This window comes from Fukomys damarensis, unplaced genomic scaffold (assembly GCF_012274545.1).
Source record: "Fukomys damarensis isolate Sample0158 unplaced genomic scaffold, DMR_v1.0_HiC HiC_scaffold_13, whole genome shotgun sequence".
Classification (NCBI taxonomy): Eukaryota; Metazoa; Chordata; class Mammalia; order Rodentia; family Bathyergidae; genus Fukomys; species Fukomys damarensis.
The window spans coordinates 18,072,313-18,089,740 of record NW_022900925.1 but is presented as its reverse complement, the minus strand read 5'-3'; the positions used below and the strand labels follow the sequence as shown (position 1 = coordinate 18,089,740).

General features: G+C 42.5%; 2 protein-coding genes across 3 annotated transcripts in view; both read right to left on the bottom strand.

Annotated features, from left to right (window-relative positions):
• Positions 1-1,891: 1,891 nt before the first annotated feature.
• On the bottom strand, positions 1,892-6,159 carry Rskr (ribosomal protein S6 kinase related). Its single transcript, XM_010642313.3, is given in 13 exon segments — positions 1,892-2,587; positions 3,023-3,133; positions 3,236-3,324; positions 3,412-3,501; positions 3,612-3,639; positions 3,858-3,898; positions 4,079-4,183; positions 4,415-4,484; positions 4,878-4,946; positions 5,077-5,160; positions 5,253-5,336; positions 5,338-5,478; positions 5,865-6,159. Coding segments are annotated over 13 exon segments (1,191 nt in total). The 5' UTR covers positions 5,922-6,159; the 3' UTR covers positions 1,892-2,365.
• An 83-nt stretch (positions 6,160-6,242) lies between these two features.
• Positions 6,243-17,428, bottom strand: part of Kiaa0100 (KIAA0100 ortholog) — a 29,812-nt gene continuing 18,626 nt past the window's right edge. Inside the window, exons 24-38 of one of the 2 annotated variants that reach the window (XM_033762882.1) lie at positions 16,949-17,106; positions 16,478-16,684; positions 13,941-14,040; positions 13,346-13,528; positions 12,866-12,987; positions 11,872-12,027; positions 11,667-11,788; positions 10,774-10,954; positions 9,320-9,406; positions 8,882-8,992; positions 8,605-8,740; positions 8,178-8,308; positions 7,873-8,022; positions 7,497-7,631; positions 6,243-7,070 (exon numbers count right to left, since the gene is read on the bottom strand). In XM_033762882.1, coding sequence (XP_033618773.1) covers positions 6,888-7,070; positions 7,497-7,631; positions 7,873-8,022; positions 8,178-8,308; positions 8,605-8,740; positions 8,882-8,992; positions 9,320-9,406; positions 10,774-10,954; positions 11,667-11,788; positions 11,872-12,027; positions 12,866-12,987; positions 13,346-13,528; positions 13,941-14,040; positions 16,478-16,684; positions 16,949-17,106 — 2,162 coding nt within the window. In that variant the 3' untranslated portion in view covers positions 6,243-6,887. The remainder of the gene's footprint in view (positions 7,071-7,496; positions 7,632-7,872; positions 8,023-8,177; positions 8,309-8,604; positions 8,741-8,881; positions 8,993-9,319; positions 9,407-10,773; positions 10,955-11,666; positions 11,789-11,871; positions 12,028-12,865; positions 12,988-13,345; positions 13,529-13,940; positions 14,041-16,477; positions 16,685-16,948; positions 17,107-17,428) is intronic. The other variant, XM_033762883.1, reaches the window with a different exon arrangement.

Sequence of the window (17,428 nt, the reverse complement as noted above, 5' to 3'; positions counted from 1 at the left end):
TGGTGGATCTAGGCATCAGATCTCCTAAATTCCAGTCTAATACTATTTTGGAAACCATTCATTCCTATTTTTAGTATTCAGGATTTTTCTCTAATATGCATGTTTGATCACTACAATTTTTTAAAAAAATGTAATAAAGCTATGGAAATGTCTAAAGAGAAACAAATGAGAAAAAGCAAAGAATACATTCTCCTTATTTATTTACATCCTAACCTTATTCCAAAAAGGCTTACAAAGATGCAGATAATATAAAATATAAACAAGATTAAAACAGAAAAAATAAAATAAAGGTAGAAAAGAAAGATGGAACCAAGAATATGTGGGCATATAAAATACATAAACTTTTGCTGGAAGTAAGCCACAAACTGGGTTCCAAATGATCTAGCATTAGTAAAAGGAGAAAGATAATCAGCTGAATATTTTGTGTCTTTAAGGTAAAAGCCAAACAGCAGTTTAGGAAAAGTATAACTAGGTTCAGAGAAAATTTCTCATTCATCCTAAATTAAACATTATGGACTATAATGATAAACACCTTTTTAAAAGTATCGAGTTTCATAAATATTTATATGGCTTGCCAAACTGAAATCAAGAAAAATTAATTCTGCAGAGGCCAATAAAATGTCAGCCTTATAAAGGGAAAAGCTGCTTAATCTAAAGACAATAATAAGCTGATATAAACAAGATACTCCCTAGACTCTCTTTGGTCTGGAAAAAGAGACCTTCAGATATATACCTTCAGATATAACTGAAGATTAATATGATCTAGATTAAAATATATTTCTCCCTGAAATATGCAACAAAAGTGAAAACTTTTTTTTTTCTTGGTACTGGGGATAGAACTCAGGACCTTGCTCTTGGGAGGCAAGCAGCAGAACCACTGAGCTAAACCCCAGGCCCAAAAGTGAAACTTTTGGGATGTTAAAGAAAATGAAAATCATAAAGATAAGAAATTTGCATAAATTCATGGTCCAGATAATCTTCCTCACAAAAGGAAAAAGTTCTTAAAATACAGCTCTAATCTTAAATCTTAAGGTTAATGTCGTGCCTCTCAATCTGATTTGCCCAACTAAAAAACTAAATCCTAGGCCGGGAATTTAGCTCAGTGGTTCAGTGGCCTGCCTTGCAAGCGCAAGGACCCTGAGTTCAATCCCGTACCAAAAAAAAAAACTAAATCCTGAGATGTGTAGAGATGATCAATCTAGCCGGGTGTGGTGGCACACGCCTGTAATCCCAGCACTCAGGAGGCTGAGGCAGGAGGATGGCTGTGGGTTCAAAACCAGCCTGGGCTACATAGTGAGTTCTAGGTCAGTCTCAACTACACAGTGAGACCCTGTCTCAAAAAACAAACAAACAAACAAAAAAGAAATGATCAATTTGTTTTTGCCCAGAGTGGTGGTGCACTGTAATCTCAGCACTCCAGAGCCTAAAGCAGGTGGATCACTGTGAGTTCAAGGCCAGCCTGGGTTACTTAGTAAGTTCAAGGGCAGCCTCAACTACATTGTGAAACCCTGTCTCAAAGAAACAAAAACAAAAATTTTTAAAAATTGACTTCTGAGATTTCATTTTACAAAAAGATTTAGATACTGTCCTATTTATCCCTAGAGAAGACCTTTTATCTACTGATGTTCCCATTTCTTTTTTCTTCCTCATATTAAATTCACTTTCCAATTTTAAAAAAATTAGGTTTATTTTAGTCTGTCCTCAGGCCTCCAGGTCATATTTTTGGGGTGTATATTTAAAAATTAGGTGTTGAAATGCCAGCTTTTGATACTTCTGGCATGATTCTTTTATTTATTTTTTAAATTATTGAATTTTTTTATTTTTTTGAGACAGGGTTTTGCTTTTAATGCAGGCTGGCCTCCAACTCATGGTGATCCTCCTGCATCAGCTTCCCAAGTTCTGGGATTACAGGCATGTGCCACCATGCCCAACTTGAGACCTGTGAAAAATAATCAGACTATTTATGACCAGTCTTTTAAACATAAATAGCACCTTGGGAATCTATGATGTATCATTACTACTCCAAGGGAAGAAATATGGCAGAGAAACAAGGAGAGGCAAAATGGAAAAAGCCTTTGGATGACAACTTGAAGGCAAGAGCACTAGAAAAGTGAAGCAAAGGAAAAGGTTACTAGACTGGTTTTAGATGCTGAATTTTGAGAGGTGGGTTGTATGATGGGGAAGGGCTAGATTCAGTTGTAGTTCTCAGTAGGAGTGCCCAAAAACTGAACTCTGGTCTAACACCTAGAACAGAATGGTAAGGTGCTACAAAGTAAAAACTAGATAATCACGATGGTCATACTGAGTTGGTGGCAAAGGAGATCCTCTGGATCCCAGCGTGGCCCCAATCTACAGTAGAAGAGGGTCAAGCAGGGATGGAGTAGTCAAGGAAGGGTTCCAGTTCACAGTCAAAGTCTTTGAAGGGCATGGGCTCCAATGGACTGGGCTGGGTTTCTTGTGTTTCCATGACAAAGTTCACTGGCTGCTTCTGTAGGAGCTGTGGGTCAAAGGCCACACCCCAAAAGAAAGGGTGGACCTGGAAGTGATGTAGATAACGTAGCCGGTGGAGGGGGTTCTGGAACAAGAGCTGAAGGGAAATAAGAGTATGAAGAATGAGGGCCTGAGACAGGAAACAGGCTGAACAAAGAAGATGGGAAAGAAAGAAGTTCATGGAGCTACTGAGGGCAGAAAAAAGAGTAAAGGATTTATAAAAGAAACAGGATAATTTGAGGCAAGGTGGAAATAAAGGTGCCATATTTATAAATTTCCTGGTTGTGCAGCACTGGTCCACTCTCTCAGGAAGGACCTTTATCTTCCAGATGGGGAGGAGATCTGAGAGACCCAGAACATGGGAATGTAATAAAAAGTACATGGTTAGAGGGCAAAAAGGCGGTTAACCTGGAGCATCCCACAAACATCCCCCTCCAAAAAATTAATCATAGGAATAGGGAACTATCACTTCAATGGTAAGGGAAAATAAAATAGTCTGGCAGTCAAGAAGGAAAGTAGTGTTCACCCTTACCTCCTGAAGCAGGAGTGAGAATTCCCTTTTAAGAGAAGCTGGGATCTCAGAGTCATAGTGAGTTACACTTGCCAACATGGCCACATGATCTCTTTCTGCGGCCACTGGAAACTGAGTGAAGAAAGTTAGAATAAGGCAAGATTTCCTAATGTCTTCCTTCCCACCACAAGACAAAGCTGTCTTCTTTGCCTAACAGCACTAACATTTTCTCACCTTTCCAATTGCCAGAGAGAAAAGCAAGACACCTAGGGACCACCAATCAGCAGCATGGTTGTAAGGTCCACCACTTAAGACCTCTGGGGCTATGGATTTGAAAGATCCTTATCATTGACATCCTTTGACTATCCTCCAATCCAATGTATACCCACCAGTATTAGCTTCTCTCTCACCCATGTATTGAAGAGTGCCACAGATAGTATAGGCTTGGGTGCCCTGAGGCAGGTGGCAGGACAGACCATAGTCTGTCAGTTTCAGATGGCCTATAAAAGAAGATAAGGCAATGGTACCACTCCATTCCACCTGTATCAGCCATGATTTATTCCCAAACCAAAACACCTCTCATTCTGGTGCTATGAAAAGTAAGACTTACCTCGTTCATCCAGAAGAACATTCTCCATCTGAAAGATTACAGGTCAGATGTTATTTTCTTCCTCTTTCAACGGTCTTTCATTATGTGCATACCCCAACTGAAGGGCATGCCCTACTTAGAATTCAAATCTATACTTGGAGGGCCTTACCTAAATCCCTGGCACCCACTCAGTTCATCTGCCTTTTTGAACCTGTTCGAATTTCTTATTGAGCCCCTCTCCTCAGACTAAGGGAAAAAGCACGTTACCTTCACATCTCGATGGATGATACCCAAGTCATGGAGATAGCCTGTGAGTGACATCAAGCATAAAGTGTACTGAAGTTCTTCTTCTTTCCAGTTTCTCTGGTAGCTACCCTCCCATCCCTATCTCTATTCTTTGACTTCTACAGTTACTACCAATTCTCTTCTATCCTCCCCACCAACTTAATTTTCCCCTCCCCATTTCCTTTATTGCCCTTTTGACTTACACAGCACAAGGACCAGCTCAGCCACAAAGAGACGGAGCAAAGCCTCAGGAAAGCAGCCAACAGCAGACCACAGGGAGTACAGATCTGTGCTGCAGTAGCTACACACTGCAAAGCACCAGAAACGTAGGTAATGTGTGGGGACTACAATGACTGAGCTCAAGGTATTATAAGCCTCCTGCCCAAACCAATGCCACTTGCTGTTTCTTCTTTCCCTTTTCGGGGAGGTGCTATGAGAAGGGAAACAGCAAAGGTAGAATAAGCCCAGAAGTAAGTAATCCCAGGTCAAGAGACTAGTAAATGGGCCCTTGGGGAAGAAGAGAAAGGCCAGTCACTCACTAATAAAGAGGGGTCGTTTTCCCTGCCAGGTATCTCCCAAGCTGTGTACAAAAGGATGGCTGATTTGTTGCTAGGCACAAAGAAAACAGGAAGTTAGAAAGAACAAGATCATTGAGGAGAAAGGCAGCAAAGAAAATCAGGTTTTCCCTAGTTGTGAAGAAATGGAACTGGTGCTTCAACTCTGGGTCCAGAGGAACTCACTAACTGGTACTGCCTGTCCGGCAGTCTTGAAATCAGCTTAATATTAACACACTGGGACATGTGTTAGAGAGATTTCTCTGGCAGGAAATTATCAATAAATATTGATTAACTGCTTTTCTAAGGATTTACTTTGGTGTTGAACTAAGGTTGAAGCAGAAGGCAAGGGCAAAGCCAGGAAAAGCAAGAAACCTGGACTCAAAATTTGCTCTCCCTAGCTGTGGTTTAGTTTGTCCCACCATTCTTTCCAGAAATCTGTGCATACCCAGATGTTAACTTCCTCTTTGCACTGCCTCAGGATGTCCTTCTGTAGGACTTTTACCGTGGATACTACCTATAAAATAAGAGAAACAATGATTCAAAGGAGAATAGTGCTATTGAACTGTTTATTCCTCCTAACTTCTGCGGTGTTCTCTTGGAACAAGGAACTGGAAGTAATGGGTATGAGTACATAAGACTCCTACCTTCACTGCAACTACAGCTTTCTGGGCACAATCTAGCACCTTCAGGACAGTTCCAAAAGACCCTTTAGCCACAAGGCCTAAAATCTGCATTAAGAAATGGATAACAGGGCAATTAAGACTGGCTGTTCTTGATTTCTCCCAATGACAGAGCCCTCCCAGGGATTGCATTAACCTACCTTCAGCTGCTGCTGCCCCCTAATGGGCCTCATGGGAAACTCTGGTAGAAAGAGGTTGATGAACTGAGGTACAGGCCACTCAGACAGAAGGCTTCTCTAGGGTCTCCTGGTGCTGGCAGTGATGCCCCTATAGTTCCCAGAGTTCTTCCAGACCTGACCTCATGGTCCCCACACCTGAGCAGAGGCTCTTCCAGCCTCGGACCCAGAGGATCTGTATGTTGCCACCCTGAGAAGCAAGGGAGCCGCTCTAAACCTAGCTGAAGCACTGTTGGTTACACATATTAGTAGTTACTATCATCCCTCATGTCTCAACTACTGAAGGTACATTTTTGAGTACCAGACAAAATTCCCACTAGCCTTGTTCTGTGACAAGACTTAGATCCCCTGGACATATTCCAAATTCTCTACGAAAGCAATTATTGGACACTTTCCCCATAATGTACCAAGAATACAACCCGTGCCTCAGAATAGTATTGCAATGGTTTCAAATTATATGCCTTCTCTGCCACCCTGCCAAATGGGGTATAACTGACAGCTCCTAACCAGTTACTTTCCAAGCCCCAGGCTTATGCCTCCTTCACTTCAACAGGCTGCTAGAGCCCCATAGCCTACCTTACGAGAAGTAGCCACCTGGGTGTGTTGCCCCTGCCGACAGTTCATTGTTCCCATTCTCTGTCCTCCGTCTGCCTCTACTAAATCTGTCTGCCTTCCACTAAATCTGCTGCATCCCAGTTACATAAGCGATTCCTCTCCCCAACGCTGCATTATACATAAGCCCCAGCTCTTATAATGTGTACAGAAGCATCAGCTTTGGGCCAGTGTCTTACTAGGGCTGGACAGTATCTGTGATACAGTTTCAAGGCATGGGAAGAGGGCACCCTCATTTAAGAGTTAAGAGTAGCAGTTACAGGCTATGTGGAGTTGATGGGCTTGGAAAGGACACAGACAGGTTGAACGCATGTACTCAAAAAAAACAAAACAATACCAATGTCAAATTTAAAATATTTTTTTTCTTTAAATCATATTTTTCTTTTTGCCATTCTCCAGGGCACACCCCAGGGGGAATAGTAGGGGACCCATGGCCAGCCCTGGTTCCTATTGCCATCCTCCCAAGTAGGCATACAGACTGGGAAGAAGCTGATTCCCCAGAACAATAAACTTTCATACAAGGCAACAGAATGAGGGAAAGAGGATCATTACCCTTCCCTCAGTTTCCTGGCACAAAGGGAGAACAGTTACACTTAGAAATATATATATATATATATACATATATATATGTTTTATATATATATATGTCTTTATAAAAATTTGTCACACTTGATCAGAACTATCCCCCCACCCTATCAGTGGACCCCAAGGGGACAGGATCCCAACCCTGGGACCATTCCCTGGGTCTTGCTCTCGTTGCCTCTCTGGCCCTGGGCCTGGTCAGCACAAGATGAAACTCAGCATTACTGTCCACCGTGCTCTGCAGGGAATAGGCCAGCTGCTAACAGCAATGCCTTGTTCCACATTACCTGTGGACTCCAAACCCCCACAAATCCTGTTGGATAAAGGGAAACCCCTCCCACTCCACAAGTCCCTGGGGCCTGATCCAGAGTCAGATCCTGTACTGCAGCCATTCAAATTGCCAGATCACTTGCGCCTGCCAAAGATGGACTTCTTGCCAGGGTTCTTGTCACCCACACTTAAACCGATGAGTAGCCGAGCTTTCTCTTCTTCTTCCTGCTGCTGCATGTTCAAGTTTGACTTAGTTTCTAGCTTTCCCCGAACCTCAGACCCTGCTGCAGGTTTCAGTCTTAGCTTTTCTTTGATTACCTGGCAGAATGGAGAAGAGTAAAAGGAAAAGTATTAGTGCGGTAGGCAGAATACGTAAAAGTGAACCAAGTCAACAAAGACTTATGAAACTTACATGCAAGCCACAATGGAGCAATTCAAATTATAAAATGGTCTCTACGTTCAAGTAGCTTATAATCTAATTAGAACCTATTCTAAACCTGAGGTGGTAGCAACCCTAAGTAGTTCCCTAGTTAGTGGTAGCTAACATACATAAAACATTAGTAAATATTCAATTTAGTAATCTGGCAGTCATGGAAAAGGCATGGAACAGAAGTCACTCACTTCATTTATCTGCCCCTTCCCACAGCTAACTGTTAATACTTCCCAGAACAAAAGGCTCTCCCGAACAGAGGATCTGCTTGCCAGCCCTTGCTAACCAAACAGCCATGAGCCCTGGTGGGATACCTGGGCAACCAGGGCTTTGCGGCTGTCTCTTTTAACAGCCATAGCAAAGTCTAGCCATGTCCATGTGTTGTTGTGGTACTCCAAACAGGGCAGCACCAGATTAAGGTCACCCCAGTCCACACTGTTCTTTTCACCCTGTAAGAGGAGAGAAAGGGGAGAGAAGGAAAAAAAATACATCAACTATCATTTTGAGTCTAAACCAGTACTTGAATGTAAAGACCTAAAACAGCAGCCTATACTGATTTCCCCTTAATTTAATCTAATCTAGTAATGGCTCACTTCTCTAAAGAGCAGAAGGAACAGTAAATTTGTCACCCACAGACATCTTTAAAAGAAGCCTGGCTATCTCCCTACCTATAACCTCTGTTGATCTTACCTGCTTCCTTTCCCACCCTGTTCTAGAAAATGCTGGGGAGATGCAGACCTTATAGCTGACACACAGTGGGACCTGTGGAATCTTTATGTAGATGAAGGAGTTGTTCATGGCAGCTCGCTCTTTCATCTTGTCGATATCATCCACAGGGTGCTAAGAAGGCATAAAAGCAGCATGAGCCCGAAACTATCAAACAAAGCTTAGTATCCCTTCCTTGTAACCCTTGAGTAGACTCATAGGAAACTAAAATCCCAGCCAGTCTCAACCTGAAGATTCTCCCATTTTTCTATCAGAAGCATTTGTGATACCTCAGGTGATTTTCGAAATGATCTTCGGACTGCAGAACTCCTAGTCAAGCCCTGTGCAACACCCTTCCCAGGTCCCAGGGGCATGGTATCATCTGTTGTAATCAGCTGCCGAGGCTTCACCACTGGTATTCCTATAAAAAAGCAAGAGCTGGGGCGTGGTGGCGCATGCCTGTAATCCCAGCACTCGGGAGGCTGAGGCAGGAGGATTGCTGTGAGTTCGAGACCAGCCTGGGCTACATAGTGAGTTCCAGGTCAGTCTCAACTACATAGTGAGATCCTGTCTCAAAAAACCAATAAATAAATAAATAACTAGAAATATTTAAAAAATAAAAAAGCAAGAACACCAACTGTCAACCTCTTTCTGAAGCTTCACTTGTCTCTGGGGCTACCAGCCCATCTTCTGGAACCCTATTAGAAAAGTTCTCACCAGTAGTTACCAGTTTGGACTTATCCTCTTCATCACCAACTTCATCATCTTCCACACTTCGGCCAGGAAAAAAAAACCCCATCATTCTATGGAAGAACTGGTGCGTCAGCTGGATGGTGAGAGGCACCACATTTACCTAAATGTGGAAAAGGTTAAAGAAGTAATTATACTCAGACACTATGCCTCAGATTTTTACTCCTATTTGGAATTTACACATAGCTAGCTTTGTGTAACACAATGCCCTTTGTTCCTGGGTTCCCAAGGATTGTTCACTAACCTCAAAGTGTTCCTTAATAGAGATACCCCCAACAGGGGGCCGGACTTTGCTGAAGAGGCGAAGGGCTAGCTGTCGACCAGACTGGCAGGAGCTTTGGGGCCGCAGGACTACCTGGAGGACAGAATGAATAAGAGCCCAACCAAATGTTCTCCCTATCATTAATCAACCCAGAAATCCTCTGCAGAATAAAAGGAAAAGCCATGATCTTGGTAAATAGGCGAGCTTCCATTTCAGATCACATTTCCTATAGTGGGCGTATATGGAAGGGCCAATTTTAAATGTATGCTAAGAAGTGTAAGAATGGGAAAATAAGACTTGCCTTATAGGGTTGGGAGTGGAGCTCAGAGGGTAGAGTACCTGTCTGGCATCCACAACGCCCTTTAGTCCTTACCACCACAAAAAGCAAAAACAAACAAAAAAGAGAAATAAAAGACTTGCCTTATAGACAGCATTGGGGAGGAGGTTGTTCATAGTGAACCAGCCCAACTCCAGAAGATGTTCTGCTGTGTCATCGGACTTATTCACCTATAAAGACATGGGCCAGTATTTAGCTCAGTGGGGCCAAAGCCTGTCTCAAAAGCACAAGGTCCCAAGTTCGATCCCCAGTACAAAAAAAAAAGACAGACCCTCTCCCCCTTCCACTATAATAAGCCTTTTCAGAAGGCTGCCCGAGGACTGGTACATATCCTGTTTGTTTTCAGGTTCACCATATGCTCATCATAACCTCTCATATCTTTCAGTCTCATACAGTCAACATACCCTCTTATCCCAATACTTCTCATGGGTACTAAACACTAGTAGTAATTCTAGTTACTGTAACATTAAAAAATATCCTCACTCCCCTCTTCTGTCTGAGACAGAACCTATCTTCCTCTCAATAAATTTTTCCTCTTTAAAAAAAAAAAATCCTCACTTATTTCCAAACATAGCTTGTCAGAAAGTTAACAATGTCCTCTTTCAATTATCAATGGGTAATTGTGGGAAAGCTGAATGTCAGTGTTAGAATGGCTCTATTCTAAGGTGGACTTGGAAAATTACTTCCCTCTAGAAATTACTTCTAGGGGGCCAGGGATTTAGCTTAAGTGCATTCAATCCCTGGTACCAAAACAAAAACAAAACAAAGAAATTACTTCTAGAAATAATCTTAAGATTTTTTTTTTTTTTTTTTTTTTGAGACAGGCTCTCACTATGTAGTTGAGACTGACCTGGAACTCACTATATAGCCCAGAATGGTCTGGAACTCACAGTGATCCTCCTGCCTCAGCCACCCGAGTGCTGGGATTAAAGAGTGTGCCACCATGCCTGGCTAATGCAAGAAGCATTTGATCAAACTCGCCTGCATCTATGTTGTTACATATTACAAACATTATTCTAAAAGAGTTGTACTTATATTTTAATCGTGGCCATCATTAATAACTGTTACAGTTTATATCTAAAGTTTCTCAACAGCTTCATGTGCTCAGAGACTAGGCTTCTGGAAGGTGACTGGATTATCGGGACACTACAGCTGACACTGTTTGGTGGGGTCTGGTAGGGAGAGGTAGGTTATTGAGGCCATGAATTGAAAGGATGTATCTCTCTCCCTAGCTCTCTCCTTTGATCTATGCTTCCAGACCACTGTGATGTAAGCAACCTACTCCTAGACCCTTACATCATGTGATTTCTATATTTAAGCCTATTGAACATGGACTGAAACTTTTAAAACACAAGCCAAAGCAAACCTCTGCTCCTTTAAGTTGTGGGTGTTGTGTACTGTCTCCTAGTGACAAGAAAGTACTTAAGACAGTAATTATGTATAATTAGCCCCCTTTTTTCTCTTTGTGAGTTGGGTTTCTGAGATAGGTCAATGCCCCCAATATAGCTGTTTTTGTGCAACTGTCTATCTCAGATACCTTGCTATAGAGAAACCTCTGCAGCTCCAGTTCAGCAATTCCTAGCTGTCCATCTTCCTCTGTCAGGCGCCACCGAGCCTGAGCAAAGTAGAATTCAGTGCGACGGACCACACTCACATCTTCTTGCTGCTTTCGTGACTCCATCTTGTTGGCCCGCTGCAGTTGGAAATCCTTAAAACACCTACATGTGGACACAAGAGCCAAATCCAATATGGAATACAACATGTAAACTGGGAGTGGGATGAGATTTTCTAGAATGATGAAGGCAAATTTAGGGATGAACCTATTCTGGATTAGCCTTTTTTTTTTTGGTACCGGGACCTTGAGCTTGCAAGGTAGGTGGTGGAACAACTGAGCTAAATCCCCAGCCCTGGATTAGCCAATATTTATATTTTATTTTCATTCAATTTACTGACATTGAACTGTAGGAACACAAACTTCATCTTTCAGCTCTATAGCTTCATGATAAAGTAGTTTCTTCTCACTAATAACGCCTATTTTTGTGTCTGCATTTGTGTTGCTTCCTGATTAACTTCCAGATATTGTCAGTTCAGGTATACAAGGCCACAAGTGATTTTTTTTTTCCCAACTACTTTCTTGCAGCAGAGCCTTTCCCAGGAAGTACTCTACTGAGGACTCAGAGAAAGGACTCTCTTTGGCCAACTTGAGCTGGGTGTGGTGACACACACCTGTAATCCCAGAAATTGGAAGGCTGAGGTGGAGGATCCTGAGACCAAACTGAACTACAGAGCAAGAACCTGTTTCATACCTAAATCTACTCCAGACCAGCCTTTGATAAGGTATACTAGACATAGGAACTGTTAGAACATGGGCAAAGAGAAACCAACTCTGGCTGGGGCAATGGAAAAGAGCGGGAAAATATCATGGGCCACCTGATGAGGATATTGAGCTCTTCACTTTCCAGCTGCAGGTTAGCTTTCTCCTGGTTTAGTTGCAACTGAAGCTTTTGGTTCAGGTCAAACAGATTTTCATTCTTGCTATCATCCTGCAAAGACTAGGGAATCAGGAAAAGAGAAATTAAAAGGAAATCTCTGTCCTAAGAGACCTCACTGTCATCAGATTCCCTGGAATCACTACCTTCATGATTGAATACATCTGCTTTTCCAGGTGCCGTATCTGGGCCACATGCTGCCGCACAGCCTCCTGAAGATGCAATATGCTACTACGCTGCTCCTCAGGGTTGCTAGAAATCTCAAGCTGGAATCTGACCCGCTGCTTCTTCTCACTATGCTCCTAAAAGAGAGGGAAATAAAATACAATTTTTTTTTTTTGTACTGGGGATCGAACTCAGGTCCTTGCACTTGCAAGGCAGGCGGCAGAACTACTGAGTTAAATCCCTGAACCTAAAATACAATTTTTAATTAATTTGTTTTCTGTGGTGCTAGGAATCAAATCCATCCATAACTAGCTCCTAAGCATGTGCTTTATCGCCGAATTTCTTTGCCAACACCATAAATAAAATTGGTTAAATAGACAAATCCTGTAGTAAAGTGAAATAAAGAAAGGAACAAGCTGGAATGGTGGTGCACATCTGTAATCATAGCTTTCTGTAAGGCTAAGGGAGAAGAATCACAAATTTAAGCCTAGCATGGACAACTTAGCAAGACACTGTCTCAAAAAAATAAAAAAGGGCTGGGGAATATAGCTCAGTGCAAAAGCTACGAAAAGAGAAAAAAGAAAGGAACAAGAAGTGGGAGTTCTAAGGTTCTATAAAACTAACCTTTATTAATCTGTCATTAGAAGCAAGAATTAGGGGCAAGTCAGTACAGACAGAGCAATGTAGGTTTAAATCAGTCAGGCCTCTAGGGTGGGGAAGATGCACAGTGCAATTACTTATCTCAGAGAGTTTAGGGGACTGCATGGAGAAATGTAGGGATAGAGCAAACAGGCTCTGCATTTTGGGGACAAGCAGACCTTTTAAGTGCAGCATATCATCAACCACAATACTCTTTTTCAGTGTAAGCATGGCATTTTTTTTTTTACTAGGGCCCACAAGAACAAGGTCAGGGTGATGGGGGTGTCTTGTGAGGCTATCTGGCTTTCTCAGCATTCTACCACGGCTCATGCTCACCTTCCGTTTTGGTTCTACATGGAGCAGCAGATTGTTGACGATGTCCAGGATCATGGCATACTGAGCCGGGTTGGTGGAAATTTCCAATTCATGGTGGATGAGAGTGAAGGTATCAACAGCCCCTAGTAATTATCAGTACCTAAATAAGAGGCTCAAGTTTCTTGTAAATACCTACTATACTTAACCAACATGTGGAACAACTCTTGTTAGTCAATCCCATAGAAAGGAAGTAAGAGATGCTCTTGGGCAGAATCATGTTTGCTTCTTTCAGAATCATACATAATATCCATTTATCCCCCTTTCCTCCAAGAGTATAGATTATTCTCTCAAAGAATTTAGAAAATGTAAAGCATAGTGAAATGTCAGTGCCCATACAAAACAGGACTTGTAACAACTCTTACTGTCTCAAAACCATTAAGGAAATAACTACTTTTACAAGTTCCCTAACCTTGTCCTAAAAACCATCCAAGCTCTGAATACCTTCTTGCTTCTTTAGAAGATCTTCCTTTTCCTGGTTCTCATGAACCTCAGGTGGCTTAATCTGAGTTGCTAGTTCAGGATCAATATCATGGCTGTAACTAATATAGTACATTCGGCAACTACAACGTGAAATGATCCTCTGGACTTGCTGGGCTTGCTGGGCCTCAGCTGGCTGGTTCCAATCTGAGAAGAGGTGGGAGAGAGGTAACAGAAAAACACTCTCAGTAAAGGTATAGTGAGAGCGTCCCAACTATGCGTGATGTCTGGAGAACTCCAGAAACATTGCTTTCAACTCAGCCTTGCACAGAATGGTCCTACTCCAGTATATATTAATGTTAAAAATAGGTAAGTACGGCTGTAGGGCTGGGATAGAGTACTGAGCAAGTACAAGACCCTAGGTCTGATCCCCAGATTTGTCTAAAAAAACCCATGAAGAATAGTTAAGTAAATGAGGCCCCTCTGGGATGCACATCTGCGCTATATCATAAGAAAGAGGAGGGCCAGGGATTTACCTCAGTGGTTCCACTGCCTGCTTTGCAAGCTCAGGGACCTGAGTTCAATCCCTGGTACCAAAAAAAAAGAAAGGAGAACTGACCTGTGGTGGTGGTAACCATGCCTCCCACTGCCTGCCCACTCTCCATCAGCTCCTGCACAGAGTCCAGACTACGCTGTCGGTGCTCCTCAATATTCTTTACCTGAAGAGAGAGATGCAAGCACCACTAGCTCCTGCAGAAACAATGGCTTCTTCTGGCCAACTAAGTTACCAGATCTCCATATCTCAAGCAGAGTCATGTATCAAATAATGATGTTTTAGTCACAACACACTGCATATGTGATGGTGGTCCCAAAAGATTGCATCACCCAGTGATGTCAGAGCAGTCTTGGTTTGTCTTAATACATTCTATGATGTTTAAGCAATGATAAAACTGTCTAATAATACATTTCTCAGAACATATCCATATGACTATGGTTACTAGACCTCTATTGTCTTGAACAGCTTAAAGGAACTTCCAGAGTAGAGAACTCATACAGTTCTCTATCTTGCTCCGAACCACCTAAATTTTCCAACTCAATTGAATTACATGCATACTTTTCCAGGCCAACAGGTCTGGGGCCAGAAAAATGAGCTAGGTTAAAATCAAATCATGCCCAGAGCAAAAATATTTCTGAATGACTTTCCTAGCACTCAAGATGCTGAGGTAGGAGGATCACTGTGAGCTTGAGGCTACATAGGTTCAAGGCCAGCCTGGACTTAGTGAGACCTGTCTCAAAAAGAAGAAACAAGAGCCAGGTGTAGTGGTATACACCTGTAATCCCAGCACCAGGGAGGTTGAGGCTTAGGCTAAGGCTTGACATGAGTTTGAGGCCATTCTGAGCTATATAGTGAGTTCAAGGTCAGCCTGAACTACATACAGAGACTTGTCTCAGGAGACCATAGGTAGTTAAGATCAAGATTTGAGGATGGCAACTCAGCCAAGTCACCAAAAAAAGTCTTATGGGAAAGCAAAAATCATAGTCCTTCCCAACGATGCCAAGGATATTCCACTCTAATGCTAGTAATACAACCTAAAATACAAGGGGTTCAGCTGTAAAATGTGGCATGCCTAAAAGAAGTAAAAATTCAGAAAATGCCAGATCCTGTGAGGGTGAGGTATTAAATCCATTTCACAAATAAAAGTGACTTTGCCCAAAGTGCTCATGAGCTTCTATAATGCCAAGGCTGTCACTAGAAGTCATATAACCAAGGCTATAATCCCGCTACTTGGGAGGCTGAGGCAGCAAGATTGCAAGTTCTAGAGCCAGGGATTTAGCTCAATGGTTCTGCCGACTGCCTTGCAAGCACAAGGACCTAAATTCAATCCCTGTACCAAAAAAAGAAAAAAAAAAGATTGCAAGTTCTAAGACTCTGCCTTAATATTTAAAAAAGGGGCTGGAAGCCAGGGATTTAGCTCAGTGGCTCCGCCGCCTGCCTTGCGAGCACAAGGTCCTGAGTTCAACTCCCAGTACCAAAAGAAAAAAGGGGCTGAAGATGCAAAGCCCTGTGTTTGATATCTAATACCATAAAAAAGAAAAAAAGTTATATAACCTAACTCCTAGATGAAGTCTTTCATTCACTGCCTTGCTGGAAAAAAAAAAAAAAATCACATTCATAAGAAAGAGCAGAGGGGCCGGGGATTTAGCTCAGTGGTTCTGCTGTCTGCAAGGTCCCAAGTTCAATCCCTAGTACCAGAAGAAAAAAGAAAAAGAAAAAAAAAAGAAAGAGCAGAGAAAGGGTGACTAGAGATCTTATCATAAATTCTCAGGCTCAGGGTTGGGGATTTAGCTCAGTGGTAGAGCATAAGCACAAGGCCCTGAATTCAATCCCCAACCCCAAAAAAAAAAAAAAAAAAAAAAAAAAAAATCTCTGACTCAGCCAGGTATGCTAATGAACATTTATAACTCCAGCTACTGGGGAGGCTAACGGAAAAGTCTACAAGTTGAGGCCAGCCTGGGCAATTTAGCAAGACTATGTCTCAAAATGAAAGAAAAGAAAACAAAAACAAAAACAAGAGTACTGGAGTGCCTCTGGGTTTAATCTTCAATACTAGGAAATACAAAAATGGCAGTCTAATGGTTAGTGGTGACCTTAACAGAGATCAACTTCAAAAGCAAATTCATTTTATTCTAGGGCTGGAAATTCAATGAAACAGAATACTGTATAAAAAAAGACAAGTACTACAGAGGGCTGGGAATTTATCAGCGGCACCACCCCTGCCTCCCAAGCACAAGGTCCTGAGTTCAGGTGTGTGTGTGGGGGAGTACTATAGTATGTGCTTACAGACCAGACTGCCCACATTCTAGATATTATCTGCCTTATTACTCTGCTAAGAATCTTGCCACCGGCAGGGTGTGGTGGTGCATGCCTGTAATCCCAGCACTTCGGAGGCTAAGGCAGAAGGAGAGCTGTGAGTTCGAGACCAGCCTGGGCTACACAGTGAGTTCCAGGTCAGTCTCAACTACATAGTGAGACTCTGTCTCAAAAACCACCCCCCAACAAAACAAAAGAAAAAAAATCTTCCCACTATTCGGGTGGATTGGGCTCACCATCAAAAACTAGGAATATAATGGAACTTCCCAGTCCTGCTAACTAACCTCTAACCAGAGCTGCCGGCCATCCTGCTCAGTAGGGCTGCTTTCAGTGGTAGCAAAGTACTGCATGCCATCCAGCAGGCAAGTCCAAGATGTTTTTTGCTTCAGAGTGTCACCATACCAAGCTGGATGGTGTTGGCACTGCAGCAGCTGGGCTTTGGCAGCTGACACAATGACACAGCCTTCTGTCTCTGCTCCACGAAGAACCATCTATGCCAGAGACAAAACCACAGTTAAGCTACCAAGGAGGGTGAGAAGGCTACTGAGACACTGTATCAATCACTGCAGCTGAGTGTAATTCTGGCTCAGTGAACTTTACTTCCATGGCTTTTAGACATAGAAGCGACTGTTCATGTTACCTGCAGGAAGGGGAAATTTTTGCTCTGCCCACCCATTCTTATATAGAGGTGAGGGAAGATGAACAGTATGATTATGATCTAGCCCAATGTGGAGTGCTTGGTAAAGAAAAGGTACCTGGCAGTTCACCAGCTCAATAAGGCAGTTTCGGTTGTATATGTCATCTGTCTGGCAGGCAGCAATGCCGCATAATTGGTCACTCATACCTGACTCCTCTTCTGTGAACACCACAAACCTATCTGTCTCTTCAATCAGCTTCTGTAACATGTAAGCACCTGGCAATGGCAAAGAAATAGGAAGTGGGAAAAGGTCACAGTCTCAAAAGGAAAAAGAACACATTCAGAGTCAAACCTGCAATTTCTCTAAAAGTATAAGGGTTAAGATACATGCTCCCTGACTTGGAGCTCCAGTCCAGCCCATTTCATCTGACCGCATGAGGATAAAATAAACATTGGTACTTCATTGACATCTCATGTTAGTAAAGTAACAGATTCCCAACAACAACTTAGAAACACTAGGTAAAGTGGCATTTTTTCTCTTAAGCACCTCTGGACTACTCTAGGATCCCCCCCACCTTTTGTTCTTTTTCATTTTGCA